The sequence below is a fragment of the Tachypleus tridentatus genome, chromosome 10 (assembly GCF_004210375.1).
Source record: "Tachypleus tridentatus isolate NWPU-2018 chromosome 10, ASM421037v1, whole genome shotgun sequence".
NCBI lineage: Eukaryota > Metazoa > Arthropoda > Merostomata > Xiphosura > Limulidae > Tachypleus > Tachypleus tridentatus.
The window spans coordinates 178,727,281-178,750,553 of NC_134834.1; the positions used below are offsets into that span (position 1 = coordinate 178,727,281).

General features: G+C 35.3%; 1 protein-coding gene across 3 annotated transcripts in view; it reads right to left on the bottom strand.

Annotated features, from left to right (window-relative positions):
- The window catches only part of LOC143231027 (uncharacterized), a 79,390-nt gene that overhangs the window by 52,399 nt on the left and 3,718 nt on the right, over nt 1-23,273 (bottom strand). For 2 of the 3 annotated variants that reach the window (XM_076465498.1, XM_076465499.1), the window contains exons 2-3: nt 10,625-10,749; nt 5,135-5,232 (exon numbers count right to left, since the gene is read on the bottom strand). In XM_076465498.1, coding sequence (XP_076321613.1) covers nt 5,135-5,232; nt 10,625-10,723 — 197 coding nt within the window. In that variant the 5' untranslated portion in view covers nt 10,724-10,749. Of the gene's footprint in view, nt 1-5,134; nt 5,233-10,624; nt 10,750-12,318; nt 12,351-23,273 lie in introns of those variants that run through there. The other variant, XM_076465500.1, reaches the window with a different exon arrangement.

A 23,273-nucleotide genomic window follows, 5' to 3' on the forward strand; every position in this document is an offset into this window, starting at 1 on the left:
CACAAGCATTGATGATAGTCAAAAAAGAATGAAGAGTTAGACAAATAAATGTGATAATCACACTAAATTTAAATGGGCATCATAAGAAGTGGAGCAAGTTTAGAAAGAGAATATTTAAGCAGTAATGAACATACCGTGATATCAAGCAAAAGAAAACAGAATCCAATGAAACTGCCTCAGAACTCGAAGAAAACATAGAAAATTAGGCAAGCAACATGGGACTATTTTTGTCAGTAATATGGCCCACTAGATTTTATTGAAAAAAAAAAAACTGTTATGGAAACTGGCAAAAGTTATGAAAAGTGTATCAAGTTCACTTGTGGTAAGACCTATGGACAAAACGGTAAATATCTCAAATGTGATGAAGAAAAATGTAAAACCTTATAGAGGTATATCAATCCACTTCAAGAAGAGGCAAGACTCTGTGACATGGGAGTCTCAAGAAGCCAAAAATAAAATTCAACATAAAGCACCAGTAACACTGGATGTACTGGAAATAAAGTTTTAAATAACAAAGATGGCTTCTGTGCCAGGCTCAGACAGTGAAAGATATTCCAAAACTCTTTAGAGAAATGAAAACAAAGTTAACTAAAAAGATAAGTTTTCAATGATAGAAAGAAAAGAAAGAAGAACCTCAGTAACTGCTTAATGGAAGTGCTGCCCAAACCCTTCAAAGACTATTACACAACAAAGAAATATAGACTAACAGTAATATCATATTTATGAATAAAGCTCATGGAAAAGAAAATAAGAAAAAAGACTTGCACAAAATATAACTAAAGAAGAGAGATTGTCTTCCTACCAAGATGTGAGGAGCAAGACCAAATGAATCCAAAATCTCAAATGTTGAACAGTCAAACATAGCACTCACCAGTGTATACAGACATCAGAACACTGCACAGTTGGGTTTTGTTTGACCTTGCAAATACCAACAAAACTGAAGACTCTGGGTGCCTCAGACAGTCTAAAATGATGTATGTTGGTTATGCTGCAAATCAGGTGTATAAAGTTGAGATTTTGCAAACAGAAGTCTAAATCTGTTTAAACCAATTGTTCCAACCTGCTAGAAGAATCCCTGACAAGTCCTGTCGTACCTAATGTACACAAAATGTGCAACAGATTGGAATCCTGGGCTGAAACTATATAGATAGCATGATGACATAATTGCAAGCACCTCTTTCACTCACAGTAATGAAAACAGGAGGGTCTGCTAGAAGCTAGGAAAAAACAATAGCTTCTGCCATTACACTACAGAGAAAAACAAATTCACATTCAACTAGATGGGCATTGGAAATTCATTACATCACATACAGACGACCTTCACTCTTCATGCTAACATATGCAAACAGAAAAGTCCAAAGAACTATCATTTTTCTGATTATTGTGATGTTGTGACATACTGATCAACTGAGAGAGAATCAGTGAAGAGTCTTCAATATTTCTCAAATATTCTGCAGCCCAGAAAGAGCAGCAAAGGAACCTCATAAACCTGATGAGAGCAACATCAGAATGGTGTATAAAATCTAACTTCGTGCATCAACAACAAAGTCAATAATGAAAAGTGATACAGGAGATACAAAACACAGCTTAAATAGCAACTGGAATAATCAAATCAACACCTTGCATAATGGCTTTGTTTTAGCAACATTAAAACAAAACAATAATTTTAGTTAACCAAGCACTACTTGGAGCTTCCACAACCATATCAGCATTTGAGAAAGAGGGTGTATGAAGCAATAATACTTAAAAGTCCGGTTTTAATATGGCGAAGATTCTTCACAATATGTATCTGCAACTTCTTGACAAGAAATTTCAATTATAAACAAATGGCACACATTCCGCTTGTTTTAAAATAATAAAATAAAACAAATCAAACATATATACAAATGTTCATTACACAGTTGATTACCACAGTCAAATCCAGAACTTAAAATAATTCTCTTTTACATCAAAAGTCCACACAGGTTGGTTCAATTATATTAGGACCCATTTGACAAAAATTATTCTACATTCTGTTATTACAATTTGTGATTATCACATACTAAAATTAACCAAAATACACACTTTACAACTAAATTAACAATTAACCAGCCTATCTCTTTTTTTTTTCCTTTTAAGTAACTTCTTATCACATTTCATACGCACATTTATAAAGATCCTAGAACTTTCTACACTACAAACCTATTTGTACACTACACTACTATTTCAATGTGTACTTAGGGTCGTTGTTGTGCGTTTGACAGTACTGGCTGTTATTTTCTTCCATTCTTCTTTACAGAAGGCCTCCAACTCTTGAAGTTTTTTTGGATGGCTGATGACCTGGTCAATGGCAATTAATCAGGTGACAGCAATAGCCTCAAGTTCAATGTGTACTTAGGGTCATTGTTGTGCTGGAAGATCCAATGACGCCCAAGCCTCAAGTTCAGAGCATCATTCTTGATGTAAGTGCCTAATATATCAATGTACTCTTCTTTTTTCACGATTCAGAAGAACTGAAGGAAACCCATAGTATGATCGAGCCACCTCTGTGTTTCATTAAAGGAGAAGGTGTTCCTTGGAAGATTTCGTTCCCCCTTCTTACGGAAAATATAGCAAACATCAATCTGGCCGAAAAGCTTGATTTTAGTCTCGTCTAACCAAAGAATACTCTCTTCCAATAGATAAAGGGTTTATCTACATGCTTTCTTACATACCTCAATCGTGCTTCTAAATGAACAGGCTTTAAATATGGAGTTCTATGAGAACAGCATGCTTTGAACCCAGAAGAGCATAACATGTTCGTAACTGTAGAGGTGCTTACTTCAACCCAGTTTCCCTTACCAGTTCTGTATGTCATTATGTGTTAAATGAGGGTTCCTACTAACTTCTCTGAGAACCTTCCTCTTGGTTCTCTATGGAATTTTGGTGAAGTATCCGGAACAAGGGAGGTTAGCAGTTAATCCTCTAAGCTTAAACTTGGCAATTGTGTTTTGAACAGTAGATTTTGGCACATTAAGTTGTGTAGCAATACCGGAAAGAGACACACAAGGCTTGTATTTTACAATAATCTGTTTTTTTAAATCACTGGACAGTTGTTTCCTGTTTGCCATGATGACCAAACAGGTAATGACGGAGACAGTGCTAAATTTCTGGAAGAACATTTTTTTGCTGGCTAAATTCCAAAATTATGAACCCAGTGTCTAGTTCTGGAATGGTATAATGTAGTTTATTCACCAAACTAAAGAAAATATTTATGGGAATATCAGTTTATTCACACATTCTGAGTTGTATGAACACTTTCTGCTCCTCCAATTTTTGGTTATTTGTTTATAAACAGTTTATTTGTTGTTTAATTGACATAAGTATTTATGTAGATGTGTATTAGTATAATAATTATAATATATTATACTTCTATTAGCCTACTCGTGATACTGTTTAAGTTATGAGCAATAAACCACTCAGGATGCAAGGGTACGAACAATTTCTGTTGTTACTGTAGTTGATATGGCATAGTCCTTAGGTGAACTGGTAAGATCTACGAATGATGTTATAAATGAAACAGTAAACAGGCTGAGAGAACTAGAAAAAATAGAACAGAAGTAATCACAAGCAACCAAAAGAAGGAAATAGGATGAAAATATAGAAGTGGAATGAGCACAAAAGTATGTGGAAAGGATGAATACTACTTGATTGAAATTGATCTGTGTATTATAATAAGAAATTTGGGGTTATTACTGGAGAGAGTCTGTGCCATATGTCACAAGTACAAAATAGAAGTAAAAATGACAGGGCTCCACAAATGGTGGGAAGAGAGCCTATGTACTTTGGTCAGCACTACATCTCTGCAGTAAATAAATAAAATTAATAACTTGAACAAAACTGACACTGGGTCACAAATTTCTCTATAATAAAGTAAAGATGAACCACTTGCTGCTCACTGGCTTAAGCTATTTACTGGTAGCCCCTAAATATCAGATATATTTGACCAGCTCTGTAAATACACAAATATATTTATTTATATGATATATATTAGTTTGTTTTAACTTAAAAAACAAGCTGAAACAAAAAATACTGCACTAAATTGAAAAGATCCCAGGGCACAAACTATAATGTTGGATTGTAAAAAGCATCCTAGGTTTTGGAGGTGATTTAAGAAGTAGAACCTACACTACAGTGGGAATACACCATCTATCAGTCTTAACTTTCATTCACCAGTCTCACATAAGAAATAAAAAAGTAGCAATATATACAGAAATTGAAATTTAAAGAGTGAGAGGTGGATGCTCAAGTACACAATGTCCCACATCTATATCACCTTTCACTGCCTGCAGACATTTGTGGGAAAGTGACTACTCTCTGAAGTAAAGAAATTTTATTTCAAGTAATTTTATGGAAAAAACAGTTGAAATTTATTTTGGAATTTTTTACAGATTACACAAATAAAATTTGAGATTTTTCAGATGAAGAAAAGTGTTTTCAATCTCAACATGAAAATTACTGATGTTAGAATTCAACACTTTGACTCTATATATTTATGGAGAAAGTTTCAGAGAAATTACTTCATTAACAATTCTGATTTTTTTGTCTGCAAATGACTCTTAATAAGTACTGAAAGCTTACAAGATTTTGAAAATATACATAAAATGTATCAGAAACTATTGTATGAAAACAAAAAAGTAAATTTGAGGTCATTAATTCAGTCAATTTAACCTGTTCAGTCCCATAGACAAGATAACTCTTCCAAGCCAATTGGTAACACAGTACCACGGACGAATTAATTTGTTCTCAATAATATCTAACTTTGATCCAAAATGGCGTCCCGAAAAAAGTTACAAAATAAAGAAGCATTATAGCTGTATTGTAGCAGCTGAAATACTTGGCAGTTAACAGGTTAACCAAACCTTTAGCAAGAAGGTTAATACTAGAAATATCAAATAATTTTTTTTAAATTTGCATTGGAAACTGTACATATATTAAACTACAGCACAACATTTGTAAAACTGTGTAAACTCTGTTTTATCAATTTTGTTTTTCTCATTTAAAGTGTATATGGAATATCATAAACTACATTATATAGGGATACAATAATAATAGAAACTTAGTTTTTTTCTTAACAATTGGTGGCATTCTAAATAGGAAGAATAGGTAAACTTACATGGTGGCAGGGCTGTCGGCAGCTTGGGCCACAGTTGGATCTAAATGAATTTTACAAGGTCGGCCATGAACTTGCAAAAACTGTGCTGGATCTAATTTCTGCAAAATGAATAAAAAGAAATGTATAATTAAACTTACATTCAGTCTGTCAGAACTCAATCTTTTCATACAAAATGCTAAAATATTAAAAAGAAATACACTTACTAATTTCAACTTTCACATCTTGTATATTAACCCTTCTAAAATGGGCAAAGTAAAAAATACAAGTTTGTAAACACATTTACACATTTTAAGTATTTACACTATAACTTTTAATACAATATGTGTATCTTCACAAAACTTGGCAGACTCTTAGTAAAGATAAGTTATTTTGTACATAAAAGTCAGAGTGAAATGACTTTCATATTACAATTAAAAAAACTATTACTCATCCCCAAAATTGCAAATCATTTATGTAACCTTTACAAAATCCTAAATACATTTTAAATGTATTTTTTCACTAAAACTTCATATTTTATCTTTTATTTTCTCTACCCTAACTACCTGTAACCACCATAAACAATTAGAAAAATGTTATCCTTTCATTAAAATTACGACAAAAAAACACAATTGTTTGGTCAAAATAATTTGTGTGTATATTATTTTTATTATATTACCTTTCCAGTTGTATCTGATTAACATCATGGAAGTTACAATGATGTGGTTCACCTGCACACACATTACCATATTCAAGAACACAAAACAGGCTTTTATAAAGTGACCTGTCTTGACTGTGTTTCAGTGGACTAGTATTTCATCACATTACAGGTATATTATGTACATGTGTACATTATTAATATTTACAAATGAGTTGCTACACTTATTCTTCTTAAAACACAGAATTGTAAATGAAGTATAGCAAATAATTATCTCTTCTAACTATGAACATTGTACTCATTTGCTACTTTCTGTAGTTTGCTAAGCCTTATAATATTTTCCATGTGTAGGATGTGAAACAGAGTTTTTAGGTTTTATACATACATGTTTAAATTTTAAAAAATCTTACATCACTATATCAATATAGAATTCCAACAAAACCAGCTTAGTAACTAAGCTACATCTGAGTCTAAAATATACATGACATTTCAAGCTCATTAAAGCCATATCATTCTGTTTTAATCTTATATACAAAAAAAATCCATATCTGCATATTTAAAAAAGACTGGCAAAGCCACTAGGGTCACATTCTGAACTTTCAACTGATTATTCATACATCACAGCCAGAAGCAGGTGTACATCAGCATTTCCAAAAATGAAAAGAGGTGGGTATGGCCAGTGTTTTCAGGTCAGTAACTCCAACACTACCCCAGCAAACAGAAACAAATAGAAGGTTCTTATTTTATATTCTAGCTTGTCAATATTGGTAATCTGAGTTCCTAACTCATAAGAAACTATATACTTCATATTTGAACATCATAAACATTTAATACGAACCAATGCTGCATTCAACGTACCCCATAACATACAAAAATCAATATTCAGGTGTGTTTTTTTAATATTTAACTTTAAATTAAAATAATTACTAATGTGTAATATTAAAATTTGAATTGTAATTTTCAAGTTGATACCAAACTTACTGACCTAGGTTCATAAAAAACAAATGCAATAACATGACCTTTAACCTGTGTCAAAGGGTTAAGCAATAATTACAAGCATGGATACCCAAATACACTGGAAAGTGAACAAAAAATATTATGATAAAAGATAAAAATTATATATTTAAAAACAGCTGGTATGGGTAGAGAAAGCACTAGTAGAGGAGCGAACAATGTTTCGACCTTCTTCAGTCATCGTCAGGTTCTCTACCCATACCAGCCGTTTTTAAGTATATAATTCTATTCAAGTGGGTTTTTCTTATCATCACAGAAGATAAAAATTGTTTAGCTTTTTTTTTCAAACTACTACATAATCTCGCATTTGCTTTACCTGGATATTAATAAGACACTATTAAACATTTTACACGTACTTTTGAAGAAAAGCAATAACACACAAAATGCGTGGTTTTTGTAGCTTTACTTCTTGAATGTAATTGTTCTACCTACATAGGTAGAAGATGGGTATTTTTGAGGAGCAAAGCATAAGTTATAAATTGAACTTCACTGTCAAGCTAGTACAAATTGCATAGTTTCCATCATACAAACACTTTTGCTCTTGATACTGAGATTTAGATTACATTTTATTACAAAAATTTTGAAGTATAACTTATGAAATGGTTTTTGCAATTAAAGAATTATTTTTTTTATCTCACATCAGTACATGTAAAATTAAAAGTGCAATTACACACAAATGAGAATTTCATGGTTCTTGAATAAACTTATGTAAGTGATCTTATGTGAATGGCTCAAGTTTCTAACCACTGAGGAGAAAATAAAATAATACAAGACATCAGCTGTAGCAATGGGTCACAGTTCAATATCACAGTAAGGTATAAACAGATGGTGACCTAATATTTGCAAAATAGTTCCAAAGAATGGGAAAAAGTTAAATCAAACAAAAGCAACTCAAACAGCAAAAATCTGTTGGCTCTAAAATAAAAATTTAATTATTAAGACTGGTGAAAATAATACTTTGACAGCTGTAAAAACATTGGTCAAACAAGAAAAATTTTTCAAATTCATTTGAAACTTAAAATTTTATAAACATGATCATTTCAAAGCTTCCAGATTACTGGAAAATGTACTAAAACATCAAATTATAATATTAAGAATACAGCCAAGAGAAAACATTTCCTGCAGTACATCTGAAATGTAACAGAAGATTAATACCATAACAGAAAAATTAGTTTTCTCAGATAACATATAGAAAGACCTCCCAAGACAATTTGAAAAAACAAGGCTGTATTTTGTTTTAAAATTAGCATTAAGAATGGTAAGAAAGCAAAATTAAATGTTAAAGTTTGTCAGCATTTAATGAATGATATAGTTCAACAAAGTCTGTAACATATCACTGCTGAGGTCCATCCTACACTTAGAAAGTATTTTATTATTTAAATAAGGTTTAAATATTACATTGTAGTGCAGCATCAGTAGCAAAAAGGCCTAATGTTCATGTTAATCATAGACACATTAAGAGTAATGTGGAGGAGAAAAAGAAGAAACATTTACACTTTGCATAATTTCTATTTTACAATTATCACTTGGGTACAGAATTTATGTCCACATTGATAGCAAAACTACAGACACCAGATAGTGTGAGTCTAGCTCATTAGCTCAAGTGCTAACTGACTTAGCAAATAATTAATTACACTGATATTTGACACTTGGTTCAAGTATATTATGCAGCTCTAATGAGGATAACATAACCTGCAGCCCATGAGCAAGTGGAACAATCTTGTTAATCACTGTTATAATAACCTTGTGTACTCATTCTTGCTGTACAAGAGACTGAAATGCCATTATCACAGTATTAATGCCCAACAATAAAACTTTTCAAATATTCCTTACAAAATGTGTACTGCCTATTTTTTATTTTTTTTTGTCTACATCCTTTTAGGTTTCACTAGAAAAACTGCAATACTGTCCAGTAATTTGCTAGTTTGATTGCTTTAATTTATAGCTCAGCAGTGCTGGTCAAATCTAAAATTCTGAGATACTTCACTGTGAACTTTGGTTCTGATTAACAGTACAATATGCTATTACATTTAAGGACAAAAAGGAATCTCTTTGGCCATCTTGGCTGTCTCATCCAGTAAAATAAATTATTAAAACAAAACTCAGAGTCAGGCTTTGTCATTCATATAATTATCAAGCTTTCCCTTAAACTCACTTAAATTTACTGCCTCCACAACATCCGATGGCAACCCATACCAGAGTCCAACCACCCTGTCAGAAAAATAAAACTGTCTCAGCTGAAGATTACTTCTACCTTGCCAAAATGTATATCCCCTAGTTCTACTAATTTTGTCAGTTAAATATTAATAAAAAATGATACATCAATACCATCAATTCCCTTTACAATCTGAAATACCTCAAGTAGATTCTGTAACTCTTCTTTTTAAAAGAGAAAACTTCAGAGATCTCAACCTATTCTCATATGTCAACGTTGCATTCCCAAGTATTATCCAAGTAGCCCTTCTCTAAATTCTTTCGAACAATGCAATATCCTTTTTAAGGTAAGGAGCACAAAAATAAATTTTCTACATGTGGTCAAACCAGGGACCTATATAATTAAATTATAACCTTTTTAGAAGTGTATTCAATATTTTCATAGAGAGAATGTCAAATCCTGTTTTTACTACATATAGCAACAGCAACCTGCTTATATGGCTTAAGAAACCAATCAAATAAAACACCTGCAATTTATTCAAACTCACCAAATACTCTAAATCCTTTTATAACACTACTGCTTTCTTTCATCCAGCTACTTTTCTATCCATTATGCCAACTTAGCCCACACACCTACAGAAATCATTTTTTAAACAAGCCTTTTACTTGGCACCTTGTCAAATACTTTCTAAAAATCCATATACCCCACATCTACACCCTTACTCTCCATCTACATATGCAGAAAACTATTTAAAGAATGTCAAAAGATTAGTGAGACAAGAATTTCCCCAAGTGAAACAAACCATGGTTTTTATCAAACAAAATTTTAAACTTTGTGAAATGACTTTGCAAAATATCCTTTATCAGAATTTTACGAACTTTTCCCATCACAGACATAGAACTGAAGACTTATTTTTACTAACCCCCCACAAAAAAATTGAAACATTAATGAACTTCTAATCTTGTGGCATTATTCAAGGATTTGCAGAAAATACTAGTAAGTGGTTCACATATTCCTTAACTTCCTTCAAAATAGTCGGGGAAGTATTATCTGGCAAAAGTACCTTATTCTTTAAACTTCCCAATTTATTCCTAACAAGCTCAGAATTAATATGGTCTTGTAGGCTACATACTCCACCATACAAAAATCCACAGCATAATGTCTTTTGAAAGTGTAAAAGTAGATTTTTTCCATTCTGTTGTGTTCCTTTTTTCTTTACTGTCCATTTCCATTTTTTTCTGTGGTTTACATATACTTGACACTTAATGTTTGAAATCATTGTACCGAAATACAATGTGTGCAAGTTCATCACTATGATCTAAATATTTCACATGAAATACAAAACAAAATTAAGTAATAATTTTAAAAAACTATGAAAATACCATTCACATTTTTAAATAGTCAAGGAAAACGTTCCAGAATATTACACACTCTCATGTAAAGTTTTATTTCCTCATGAATTTTTTACTTTATCCCTGTAATATGTTCACTTACATTTGCCATGACCAAAGGAATACAGATGGATCATACATTCTCAATTGTAAAAGCTAACGGAAAAGATAAATATCCTCAAGCAAAGTTAGCTTTCTTATAAATGCAGGAACAAATATTCTGATCCCTATATTTTATGGATTTTAACAGTATTTTGTATACCAATGTACATTCCACAACTCTGAATTATACATACAATTTTTTCATAATATTCTCTCCTCCTTTCAGCTCTTTTCTTATAGTCAACCATAATTCCTCTTATCTTCTTTTCTTGTTTTCTTGCTTCATGCCACATATTGAAGTTACAGTGCAGTTTGAATTCTAGTGGACAGATACAAAAGTGATTATTTACTTTTTTTTTTACAAAGTTAAACAAATGAGATTTTAAATTAAAAATGAAGTTTACCAATTTTTTTAAAAAAGTTACACTATCAAGCATGTGTTTGTTTTTACCAAACCTGACAAAAAGTTTATTTTGAGAACAAAATAACTAAGCAAGAATTATAGCTACAAAAATTTAAACCTAAATCAACCAGTCAAGTTTTAAAATTTGTCTATTATTAGTTCTATATTTGTATTCATACACTTCAGTTTAGCAGGAGACAATCTAAATGGACCAACAGATCCCCTGTTGTCTTTAAATGTTATGTAAGCTGAAGCTAACAGTAACTGCACTTTAGAATACACGTTTTCAAAGCAAATAGTTAAACAGTCATTACTTTTAATTATTATCAGTGACTAATTAACCTTATGTGCATAAATTCAATTAATTTAACCAACCCTACGTTGGAGAATTACTGTTTACTATAAATTATATAACTAAAAACATTATATACTTTCATAAACACCAATAAGCTTTTAGTAAACTTAACACTCTTACGAAAAGTGGGGCCTAATAGGCCCCAGAGCAACTTGAAGGGTTATTAATATTAGGCTAATAATTTTGTATTTAAATGAAATTGCCATTTAAATCCATTAATGAATGGATTAACAAGATTCCCACTGTCCCTATCTACTATCTAGCAAAACCACAGCCAGGGGAACGGGCTTGGAGAAATCAGGACTAGAAACGTCTTTTCGTAGGAGTGTTAAAAATAAGGCTGTACACAAAAACTCTAAATTTATACAATATTTCTAGTAAATGTCTCTGAATTTAGTGAGTCTGACTCAAACCCTAAGTGGCCTCTGTTGCAAAAATAATTTTCATGTTCATAACAGAAATTTCTTCCTTCGTACCATAATTTTCATATTTTACTTACACAACCACTAAAACCTATTAAGTTTTTTCAGTAAAAGTTTATATTTTATCTCTTATTTGCTTTACCTAAATACTATGCAGACTTAGTCAATTAGACTGACCTTATAACTACCACAAAAAAGGAAAAAACACATCTGAACTACCTTTTTTCTTGAATAACTGCAGTTTGTAATAGCAAAAAATTAACAATAATTTATCCTCATGTTTACAGCAGCTTACACATTTCAATTATATTGTTCTTTCAACTATGACTAACTATTATACCTGCATAACAAGAAATCACCTGGTGAGTACATTGCTTAAGTAAAAGTAAACAAATTAGTGAATTAAATAATGCATATGCAACTAGCAAGAAATCCTCACTGAGAATAATTTTAAAATTTTCATTACATTTTCATATCTAACCAAAAAGATTTACATCTTAGTTAAATAAATAACAAATATACATATTAAAGCAACAATTTTAGTATGACGATCTTGTACTTTTTTCACTCACAGTACATTTATTTATATCAAATCCAAATTTTAGAACACAAAATAACAATACACACGAAGAATACATTGTCCTGTAACTACTATAATTTACCTGGTTTTCTAACTAATCTACTAGCAAATTAAAGCAATTCCCTTACCATGTTTGAGGTGAATTCAGAGATAGCAACTCTGAATCTGTAGCCAAATAATTCAAAAGCTGTCAACAGAACAAGCTAGTATCATATGTAATTTAGTAGAGTAAATTCTTCTCTTTCTATTCATTATAACTGATGACAAAATTATTAAGATATTTGGAAAGGCAATATGTGATAGAAGGGTGTAGCATCTGGGTTTGACTTCTTGGCTTAAATCTCTAAATCAAGATGACTGGAGGCTATTAAATTTTGCCTCAGCAATACCTATAATGTTATTTGTACTAAAATTTAAAAGCTCAAAAAAGGGGAAGAAATAATTGTTGAACATGTAATTCAGAGCAAACAAATGTCAAGTGATATATAAAGTAAATATTGAAATATTTGAATCACTAACTAGATTTGATGACAAGCTTACTGACAGAAGTTGATAATAAAGTTGTTTAATTACTCTGAATGCAACTCTAAAACATTATGATACGAGCACTTCGATCCCCACCAGTACACAGAGGGTTAAATAGTTATAAAAAAAAAACTTATAAATAGTTCATGTGCAAGCTTAATTATTAATTAACAAAGTAGTTTCTTCATAACTAATGAATACAATTATTGTTACAATACAATGAAATGACTCTTTAGATCTATGTAGCATTACCCATACAGAATGCATCTGCAAAAACTATTGGTATGCCAACAGAAGATTACCACTCTTAGTAGGAAAACTGCACTACATCCATAAAAGGTATGATTTACATCCAGAACCTGATTCATGTGCTGTAAGTGGAACTTAACATAATCCCATCATCACTACTTGACAGATTCCAATGAAGTAATCAAGGTTTCACTGCTCAGGGTTGGGAATTATAGGGTCATGGTTCCTAAATCCCAAATTGGTGGCTACGGCATTTGGACAACTACACACACACACACACACACACACACACACACATACATACATACACATATATGTATATACTTGTGAGTGAATCCTACAACCTGTAGCTATAGATTGATGAGTTCCTAACTACTGGAATCATGAAAAGAATGTAAGCAACACTGAAGTGGACAAACTTTCTGTTTAACCTGAAGAAGTCCAAAAGACAACATCCCAAACTCAGAATGGCAGGATCCCAACATGCCAGACTCAACCTAAGGAAACAGAATGCATATGGACTGGAATTATGAACACTCATCCTAACTCACTAAGCTTGTGGGCAAGATAAATTCCACCCTTCCTTGGAATTATGAGAAGGACATGGAATAAACTATGCTCAACCAAGTACCAAGGATGGGACCACTTTGGATTAAGTGAATTACAGGAACAGAATGTACACTCATCCATGAACAATGTACTTAATCAATACTCATCAAAAAGAAGGGAAAAGCTCAACCTTACCCAATAGCCAAGCATAAAACATGAACTGGTATGAGTAGCCTAGTGAATCTTCTACCAACATGTGAAAAAAAAGAAAAATCCATGGGTCAGGTAAAAGGGCCATTCTCTAAGAATGGAGAAAATTCATCCAAACACCTTGGAAGAAAAAACCTCTGTTCACCATCACAGTGACTGGAAATTGAGTGTAGTAAGAGCTCCCTAAGCTCTACTAATAGCATACAGGATAGGGGTAGTGCTCATTGTGAATTCCTGAAGAACAATGCTCTGGAAATAATGAAATAGGTGAAGCTAGATCCTTAATTTTTTTAAACAGTCCAACACCAATTTCTTCAATCCAATAATGCATGTTCCCCTTATGCTTTACTCTGATAGTCCATGAATTGCAGTCCAGCATTACACAGTAACCATTACCCAGTAAGAATAATTGGTTTTATGGAGCATGCCATTTCTGCAGAGCCTATTGCAACCTATATAGAGTACAATGAATTAGGGGGTGACAGTGTGAAATTAATTTGATGAAGCACACCTGCCTGGGCAATACCCACCACAGAGTGGAATCTTGAAAAAATGAAGCAAGGAAGCCTGGAAAGTAAACAAGAGAAAATATTAGTAATAAAGATACCCACAGCTTCTAATAACCTAGCAGATGTAGTTAAGAAATCTACTGGAGGTAATTACAAATTCTCAAAGAAAGATATTGCCAAATCATGCAAATAATGTCAGACAAAAGTACTGGTGGAGGCCCCCACACCAGCCACAGCAATTTATTCCAGAAGAGAATTCAACCAGGCTGCTAAGGATGTACATATGTGAAAAATCTGATGAAACATGACTTGCAGAAGTCCACTCACCTCCAAACAGAACCCAGAATAAGAGATGTGGATCAATTTTCTTACCATTCCCAATAAAGTAACTGGAAATAAAAGATCTCAATGAATAAAAAGTCAACTGTCATCTCTAAAGTCATTAGTGCAAGCAAAATAACATTTTAAGGTTCTCAGTGAACAGAGCAAGTGATTGAAATACAATCAGTAATAGAGGTGAGAAATTGCAGTCAAATAAATAGGTGAAAAGGATTAATTCTCTTCCCTGGCTGCATCTTAGGTAAGAAGGATCTGCCTTGGTATAGGAAGACATAGGTAGAATAATAAAACATCCTGTATGCATGCAACTCAAAACTCTGAACTGGTAACATCCACAGGCTAGCAGCATAAAAAAATTAACCATAACAGAAAGATGATACATGGTATTGAAAGTAAGGACTCAAACTGATGTTGAGAAAGAGCATGTACTGCCATCTTAGTAACCCAGTTAGGTAACTGAAACAGTTGTTTGTTATGAAAAACCAGAAAGAAATTAAGCAGAATGGAGAGCACTGGGAATTCAAATTTTGTCTAGAGTACATAAAGGTAATTGATAAGGCCACCTAGCATAATATGATTGTGGAAGACATAAAATCCTTATCACAAAGTCAGGTCAAAAAACAAATTATAGTTGGCACTTCCAGATGAAGTGGTTTCAACCTCCTCATAATACACTGTTGTTGACATGTGTACCATTTCCTTTGATAAATGTCCATCAGGGAAATGTGCAAAGAATGAGATAGATACATGGTAACCTCACAAGTTAAACCCTGATGCCATACAAAGGACAGCATAGCTTCTATGCATGAAGCTGGAGCTTCAGAATGGCTGAGTGTGTGACATCAAGTCATGGATGCATTAACAGAAACAGCCAAAGAGTAAGTTAGAGAGAGATTGATTGATTTAGTGTTTTATGGCACAAAGCAGCTAGGCTATCTGGACCAAACGCCCAGTAAAAAGGTAAAAATAAATTAAATGTAGTGAAATACATAAAAGGAAATGAAGGTAAAACAAAACATCATTGAAAAACAGAAAAAGCATAAAACCAATGTTGACACCTAGTCAACAATGTTAAGAGAGAAAGCAGAGTAAGAGAAGTTGTAAAGGACTTTCTCTAACAAAATGGTAATGATCATAACCTGCCAGGAAGACAAACAGGTAAGTACAAGAACCACCATCAGTCACCTGAAGTTTGCCTTTCCAGTCCTGGTTCTAGGTTATGTTGTCACAACAGCCATTATCAAAAGGTAAAATAAGAAAGTGTTAAAAGACATGTAGCAAAATCGTAATAAAAATCATTCAAATGTCCTGTAAAAAGGTAAAAGTAAAGTAAATGTAGAAAAATTTGTAAAAAGAAACAAAACAGCAATTAAAAACAGAAAATAGCACAAAACCAACGTTGACATCCAGTCTAAAAAGTTGTAAAGAACTTCCTGTAGCAGAATGGTAATGATCATAACCCGCCAGGAAGACTAAGAAGTAAGTACAAGAACCACCGTCAGTCACCTGAAGTTGGTCTTTCCAGTCCTGATTCTGGGTTATGTGTCATTATGGCCAGTACCAAAAGATGAAGCAATAAAAGTGTTAAAAGACATGCAGCAAAATTGTAATAACAACTCGCCAGGACAACTAACGGGTAGTTCAAACGGATAGTTCAAACAGCAGCATTAGTCACCTGAACTTGGCCTTTCCAGTACTGGTGTCGAGTTATTTAATGTTCTGGCCATTTTACAATGTCAAATTGAACTAGAGAGATTGAGACTGAAAAGGGAACCACAATTAAAAAAGTGTAATGAATAAATATTAAACACTAAAATGAGGTTAAAAAGATTAATTGCCATTAAAAAATTAAAACTTTGTCAAGGTGGACAGTGTTACCATCATCAATAACACTGTCAAATGTTACAGACAAACCCTGGGACAGAACATGTTTAAAATAGTGCCATCGTTGAGAGTCGTAACAAAGGCAAGAACGTAAAATGTGGCTTACAGTGATTTGAGTGTTACACAAACTACACACTGGTGCATCAGTTCCAAATAAAAGAAAATGATGAGTTAAAAAACTGTGACCAATGTGTAGTCTAGTTAGAACTTCCTCCTTCTGAACCTTACGGAAGCTAGACAGCCAATGCCCAATATAGGGTTTTATTTGAAAATGTTTGTTGTCACGTTGCTTACTCCAAATGGATTGCCAGAGCCGAGCCTTGAATACAGGACCATACTCCATGTATGGAATAGGCACAGTGGTGATAGTGCCAGAGCATATAGATTTAGCTGCCATGTCTGCAAGTGCATTCCCACAAATACCAACGTGGCCTGGTATCCAGAAAAACTGGATAGAAGTAGATGTTAATGAGAATTGGGCCAGTTGGTTTTGAATATCAGTGAGAACAGGGTGTGAGGAAACGTGAAGTGATTCAAAGGCCTGCAGAGAACTAAGGGAGTTAGTATAAATAGTGCAGCTCAGCTTCAATATGATCCAGTGTAAGAGATATGGCATACAGTTCAGCAGTGAACACAAAAGCTGTAGAGGGGATTCTGCCCACAACCACCAAACTGCAACAAACCATGGCAGAGCCCACAGAATTACCTGATTTCGAACCATCCGTATAAATTGCAATGGAATGATTGTTCGAAAGATGTTCAGTAAACAAAAAAAAACAGTACTTCCAATCGGGAGTATCTGCCTTTTTCAGATGACTTAAAGAAAGGTCACATTTGGGGGTTGTAATAAGCCATGGGGGGATGGGCTGACCAGTGGATTCTGCAATGTTATCCAAGGACAAACCCAATTCATCCAATTGTGCCTGGATGCGAAGGCCAAAGCAATGGCAGATTGTCTGTTTTGAAAAAGTAAGGCCCCCTGAGGAAGAAAAACACATACCCAAGTAGGATGCTTTGGTAAGGAGAGAGGTTTTCAAGAATATAGTAAAGACGGTTGCAAACGGCAAAGGTGCAGAGAAGATTCGTGAGATTCCACATATAAGTTCTGAACTGGGGAGGTGTGAAAAGCCCCAGTGCAGAGTCGAAGTCGAAGTGATGAATGGGGTCCAGCATCTTTAAGGCCGAGGGTTGGCAGAGCCATAGACCATTGATCCATAGTCAAGTTTTGAACGAATAAGAGCACGATATATCTTTAACACAGAACATCGATCCACTCCCCAACTGGCAGTAGAGAGGACACAGAGGATGTTCAGTGCTCTTGTGCATTTGACCCGTAGCTGCTTTAAGTGTGGCATAAAGATCAGCTTACGGTCAAAGATAAGCCCCAAGAACTTGGTCTCAGGAACCACTGGCAGCAAAACTTCACCGATATGAAGTTCAGGATCATGGTGGATACCCCATTGGCAGCAAAGGTGCATGCAAACGGTTTTAGAGAGAGAAAAATTAAATCCGTTCACCGTAGTCCACTTCAGTACACAATTGAGGGCAGTTTGTAGTTGCCGCTCAATATATATCATGTTCGACAACTAACACGAGATGTGAAAGTAGTCAACATAGAGCCAGTTTGTAACAGTGAGAGGGAGTTGTTCAGTGATGGCATTAATTTGAACACTGAAAAGTGTGACACTCAAAACACAGCCCAGAGGGACCTCAAGTTCTGTACAAAAGAACGAGAAAGTGTCGAACCCACACAAACGTGGAATCTCCTGTCCATTAAAAAAATTTTAATAAACATGGGTAAATGGCCACATAACCCATATATATGGAAATCTCGCAAAATGCCATACCTCCATGTTGTGTCATAAGCCTTCTCGATGTCAAAGAATATTGAAACAATTAGGTGGTACATGGTGGAATGCTGTCGTCGGAACCCACACTGGGTGGGCGTGAGGAGGTTGTTTGATTCGAGGAACCAAACAAGACGTGCATTAACCATCCTCTCTAAGGTCTTACAGAGACAGCTCGTCAAAGCAATTGGACGGTAGTTTGAAGGAATCTTGGGATCTTTCCCAAGTTTAGAGAAAGCTAAGATAATAGCATGGCACCAGGCATCAGCAAAACCATTCTCCTGCCAGATCCAGTTAAAAACAATTAGAAGAATATCAAGAGAAGCAGGAGAAAGATAGCGCAGCATGTCATAGTGTACATCATCAGGTCCAACAGATGTATTGCCAGACCGATAAAGGGCCATTTTCAGTTTCACCAGTGTAAAGGGACAATTATAGTAAAAAAAACAGTCGGTTTGAAAGGAAAGAGGTGAACACTCTGCCTGAGTCTTGATGGCCAAGAAAGTGCAGGAACAAGCAGAAGTACTAGATACCTGGCAAAAGCTTTCACCTAGAGTATCAGCGATGCTCCAGACATCAGCTACCTCTTGGCCATCAGAGAGCAATATGGAGAGAGGAACAGAATTGTAGTGCCCACTGACCTTTCGAATCCTGTCCCATATGACCTTGGAACTGGTGGTAGAAGATATGCTAGTTGTGAACTTAATCCAAGATTCCTTCTGGCTTTGACGTCTTACCCACCTAGCACGTGCATGGGCCCATTGGAAAAGCGATGCGGTTAAAAAGTGTGGGATATCTGTGGAAAGTATCCCAGGACTGTTTTTGAGCCTTCCATGCCAAGTGGCAAGCAGGATTCCACTACAGACAAGGATATTGTGGAAAACGTGTCAAAGTTTTAGAAATACACTGATCAGCTGCTTGTACAATACAGTCAGTTACCGCTGCCACACAGATGTCTATTAATGGCTGACAATTCATGATAGCAGGATCAAGTTCTGCGAGAGCAGTGAAAGTGGGCCAGTCTGCCTGATCCAGATTCCACAGGGGCACGCAGGTAGGGTGGCATCAACCACGGCCAGTCTCTCTCAAAAGTACAAGAAAATGATCACTGCCTGGTGGATTATTGTCAACCCTCCATGAAAAATGGGAAAATAGTTAAGGGGAGCAAATTCAGATATCAGTAGCAGTAAAGGACTGACTAGGTGCATGAAAATAAGTGGAAGAACCAGTAGCAAAAAGAGAAAGATTGTGATCAGAGAGCATACACTATACAGAGTGACCCCTCCTATCAATAACAGCACTTCCCAAGAGGGGATGATGTCCATTACAGTCCTCCAGGATTAGAAATGGAGATGACAACTGTTCAACTAGAGCATCAAGGTCTGATTGATCAAATGTCTCTCCAGAGGACAGGTAGAGAGAACAGTGATGGTATGACCCAAGGAAACACGGATGGCTACGTCCTCCAAGGGTGTGTTGATTGACAAAGACAGGGTGGGCACATGTTGATCAACCAACAGTGCCACCCCTCCATGTACTTGTCCATCACACAGTTTGTCATTTCTGTACAGAGAAAATTGCCGAATGGTGACTGTGTCAGCAGGTTTTAGAAATGTTTCTTATAAGGAAAGACATACAGGATGGTAGGAAGCAATCAGTGTTTTGATATCATCCAGATTGGAACGTAAGCCTCAACAGTTCCATTGTATCAAGGTGGCCATTTTTTAATGACGGGTAGGCAAAGTGGCTGGAGAACCCTTCTGTTTAAGACCATGTCGTTTTTCCTTACTGTCCTTAATAGGAGAAGGTCTATCGACCTCAATGGATCTTGCCCTGGGTCGATTGAGCAGGTCTTTGTTGTTGGAAGGAGATTCCAGTGACTGAGGATGCAAACGAATGATTGTTTTGCATCATGGGATGGGAGAAAAAGATGTGTCAGAAGAAATGCCTGTATTTGAAACCAAAGGATGTAGATCTTGAGATTTGTTGGAATGTTTGGGAGGAACGGAGATGGGTGTAGAAGTCAATTCATCAACCTTTTTAACCATGGAGGTCAAAAGGTTTTTCATTTGTTTTAAAAACAATCCTCTTGGAGACACAGAGAGATCTGTCTGCACTCCCGCTGTAGTTGTGGAACGAAGCGCAGCAGCATATCTCCGAGATGGAGTGGCAGGCAGCAATTTCTGAGCCTCAGGATAACTAATGTTATGAGTCGTTTTCAAATGCTGCACCTCTTTTTCTTCCAACCATTTTGGGCAAGAACAAAAGTGTGAAGGGGTGGGAACCATTGCAGTTGACACAATGTGGGTCCGTGTGACACTCATAGGCATCATGGTCCTTCCCACCACAACGAGCATATGTCAAGGAACCACGACAGGACATCTTTGAGTGGCCAAACCTCTGACATTGGAAACATCGAAGAGGGTTTGAAGTGTATAGCCATACCCTGCAAATTAGATAACCTGCCTTGATGGTGGCAGGTGCACATGGTGATGTAAATGTCAAAACGAGGATATCTGTTGGCAATGTAACTCTGTCTATGTGAGTGGAGATGTGCCTCACTGCAGAAACTCCTTGAGTGGAGAGACCAGCAAGAATCTCTGACTCAGGGACATTCTTAAAATCCACCTCAACAATAACTCCTTGTGATGAATTCAAGGTAGCATGAGGGGTAACCTCAATAGGTACATTTCCAATTGCCTTTGAATTCAAGAGGAGTTCACTGTGTTGGGATGTGGATGTTTCAACCAATATGTCTCCAGATCGAAGCTTCTTTACTGACTTTAGAGAGCGAGCAAGCCCCTCTAGTCCGTTCTGAATGAACAATGGAGACATTTTCCCTAAAGGATTTTCCGAAAGAGAATGTAATATAAGAAAATGGGATACAGGTGTTACAGATGTTGAAGATTGCTGCTCAGAGTCTTCAAGACATGGTTGTTTACCTATTGACTGTTTTTTCAGTATTTTATTTAAATTTTGTTGTTGAAGGATCCATAGAAACAAAGGAAAATTTTGGTACCCACTGATCCCACCCACCATGGAGCCCTACGAGGGGACGTACTACAATGTCATGCAAGGACATTGCAGCAACGCCAGGGTTTTGCGAGCACTATAGCTAAACACCAGCATCAGATACAATGTCCTTAACACCTGTTGAGAACATCCAATGCTGGTACATGTTTGACCCTAGTCCAAGTGGACCAGCTGACTGACCCAAGGGGGGCACCCATCTACAGGAATTCAAGGCCAAAGTGGTGTGTTAGGGTTGGACCCCTCAACCACCAGGATCCTCTCCTCCCCTTCACGGGTCGCCACGCACGGCAAACACATGGGTGGATGTTTAGATCCCAGAGGAGGTAAACTGAAAGAACAGAACCTTCACTGGGAGGTCCCCTCACCATGTACAGGAATCCACATCGAGTGGTAGTTAGAGAGATAAGCACTCCTGAAGGTAATGCAAAAAATGAAAAACAGGGTTGAGCCAGCGAATCTGATGCACAACAGATTTTGACAAGGAGCTGAATGGATCAAAGCTTCTACTCTGGATAACATATGAATCTGTGTGAAGTCATAAACATACAATAACATCAAGTCCTGAATGGATGCATTCATTGCCAATAGTGAGATACAGCAGACCAAAATTGTTGGTTGTTGAGTATTCCAATGAGTGGAAAATGCATCACTCATGAGGTTCTCCAACTGAGAGCACATCCAACAGAAAATTTCATATGCAGCATCCATGCTATCAGAAGAATCTGGTCAGGCTGAAACAATAGATCTGCCACCAAATACATCAATCCCAGAACATGGCAAACTAGTAGAATAACATGATGGGAATCAGCCCAATAAAGAGGATCTAACTTTCAAAAACAAAGAATGTGTTTCCTCACAGTAAAGCCAATGCAGGCTGCCTGCTGTCTCCACTGAAGGGAATCGAAATCCTGATTTTAGTGTTGTTAATCCATAGACTTACTGTTGTATCAGCAGGGGACATGAAAACAAAAGACCTGGATCAAGTGCACCCCTGAACATGAAATGTAACACCATGGTAGTTGGTTGATTGGTTTGGTGTTTTATGGCACAAAACAGCTAGGCTATCTATGCCAAAAATCTGGTAAAAAGTTAAAATTAAAGTAAATTTAGTAAAATCCACAAAAGAAAATTAAGATAAAACAAAACATAAATACCATTAAAACCAATGTTAACATCTAGTCTACAGCAGTAAGAGAAAAACTACAGTGATACAAGTTGTAAATGACTCTGTAGCATAATTGTAATTATCATAACTTGCCAGGAAGACTGACAGGTAAGTTCAAAAACCACTGTCAGTCACTTGAAGTTGGCCTTTCCACTCCTGATTCCAAGTTATTTGACATTATGGCCATTTTCAAAAAGTAATAAAGTTTAAAAAAAAGACTTGTAGCAAAATTTTAATTACAACTCACCAGGATGAGTAATGGCTAATTCAAACAGAAGCATTAGTCACCTGAAGTTGACCTTTTCAGTCCTGGTTTCAAGTTATTTGATGTCACACAAATTGAATTAGATGGACTGTGATTCTTAAAAAAGTCTAATGTATAAATTAAAAAACTTAAATTACATTAAAAATATTAATGGCCTTTAAAAAACTAAAAACATTTCAAAGGTGGACAGTGTCACCATCACCAATAACTCTGTCTAACATCATGGATAAACCTTGGAACATAACATGTTTAAAATGGTGCCGTAGTTCAGAGTCATAAATACGGCAAGACAGTAAAATGATTTATTGTGACCTGAGCATTACACAGACAACACATTGCTGCATCAGTCCCAGATAAAAGAAAACAATGAGTTAAAAAACTGTGACCAATGCGCAGTCTAGTTAAAACAACTTCCTCTTTCCGATCCTTAAGAAAGCAAGCTGGCAAAGATCCAATATAGGGTTTTATTTGAAAAAGTTTGCTTTCATGTTGCACACTCCAAGTCAAC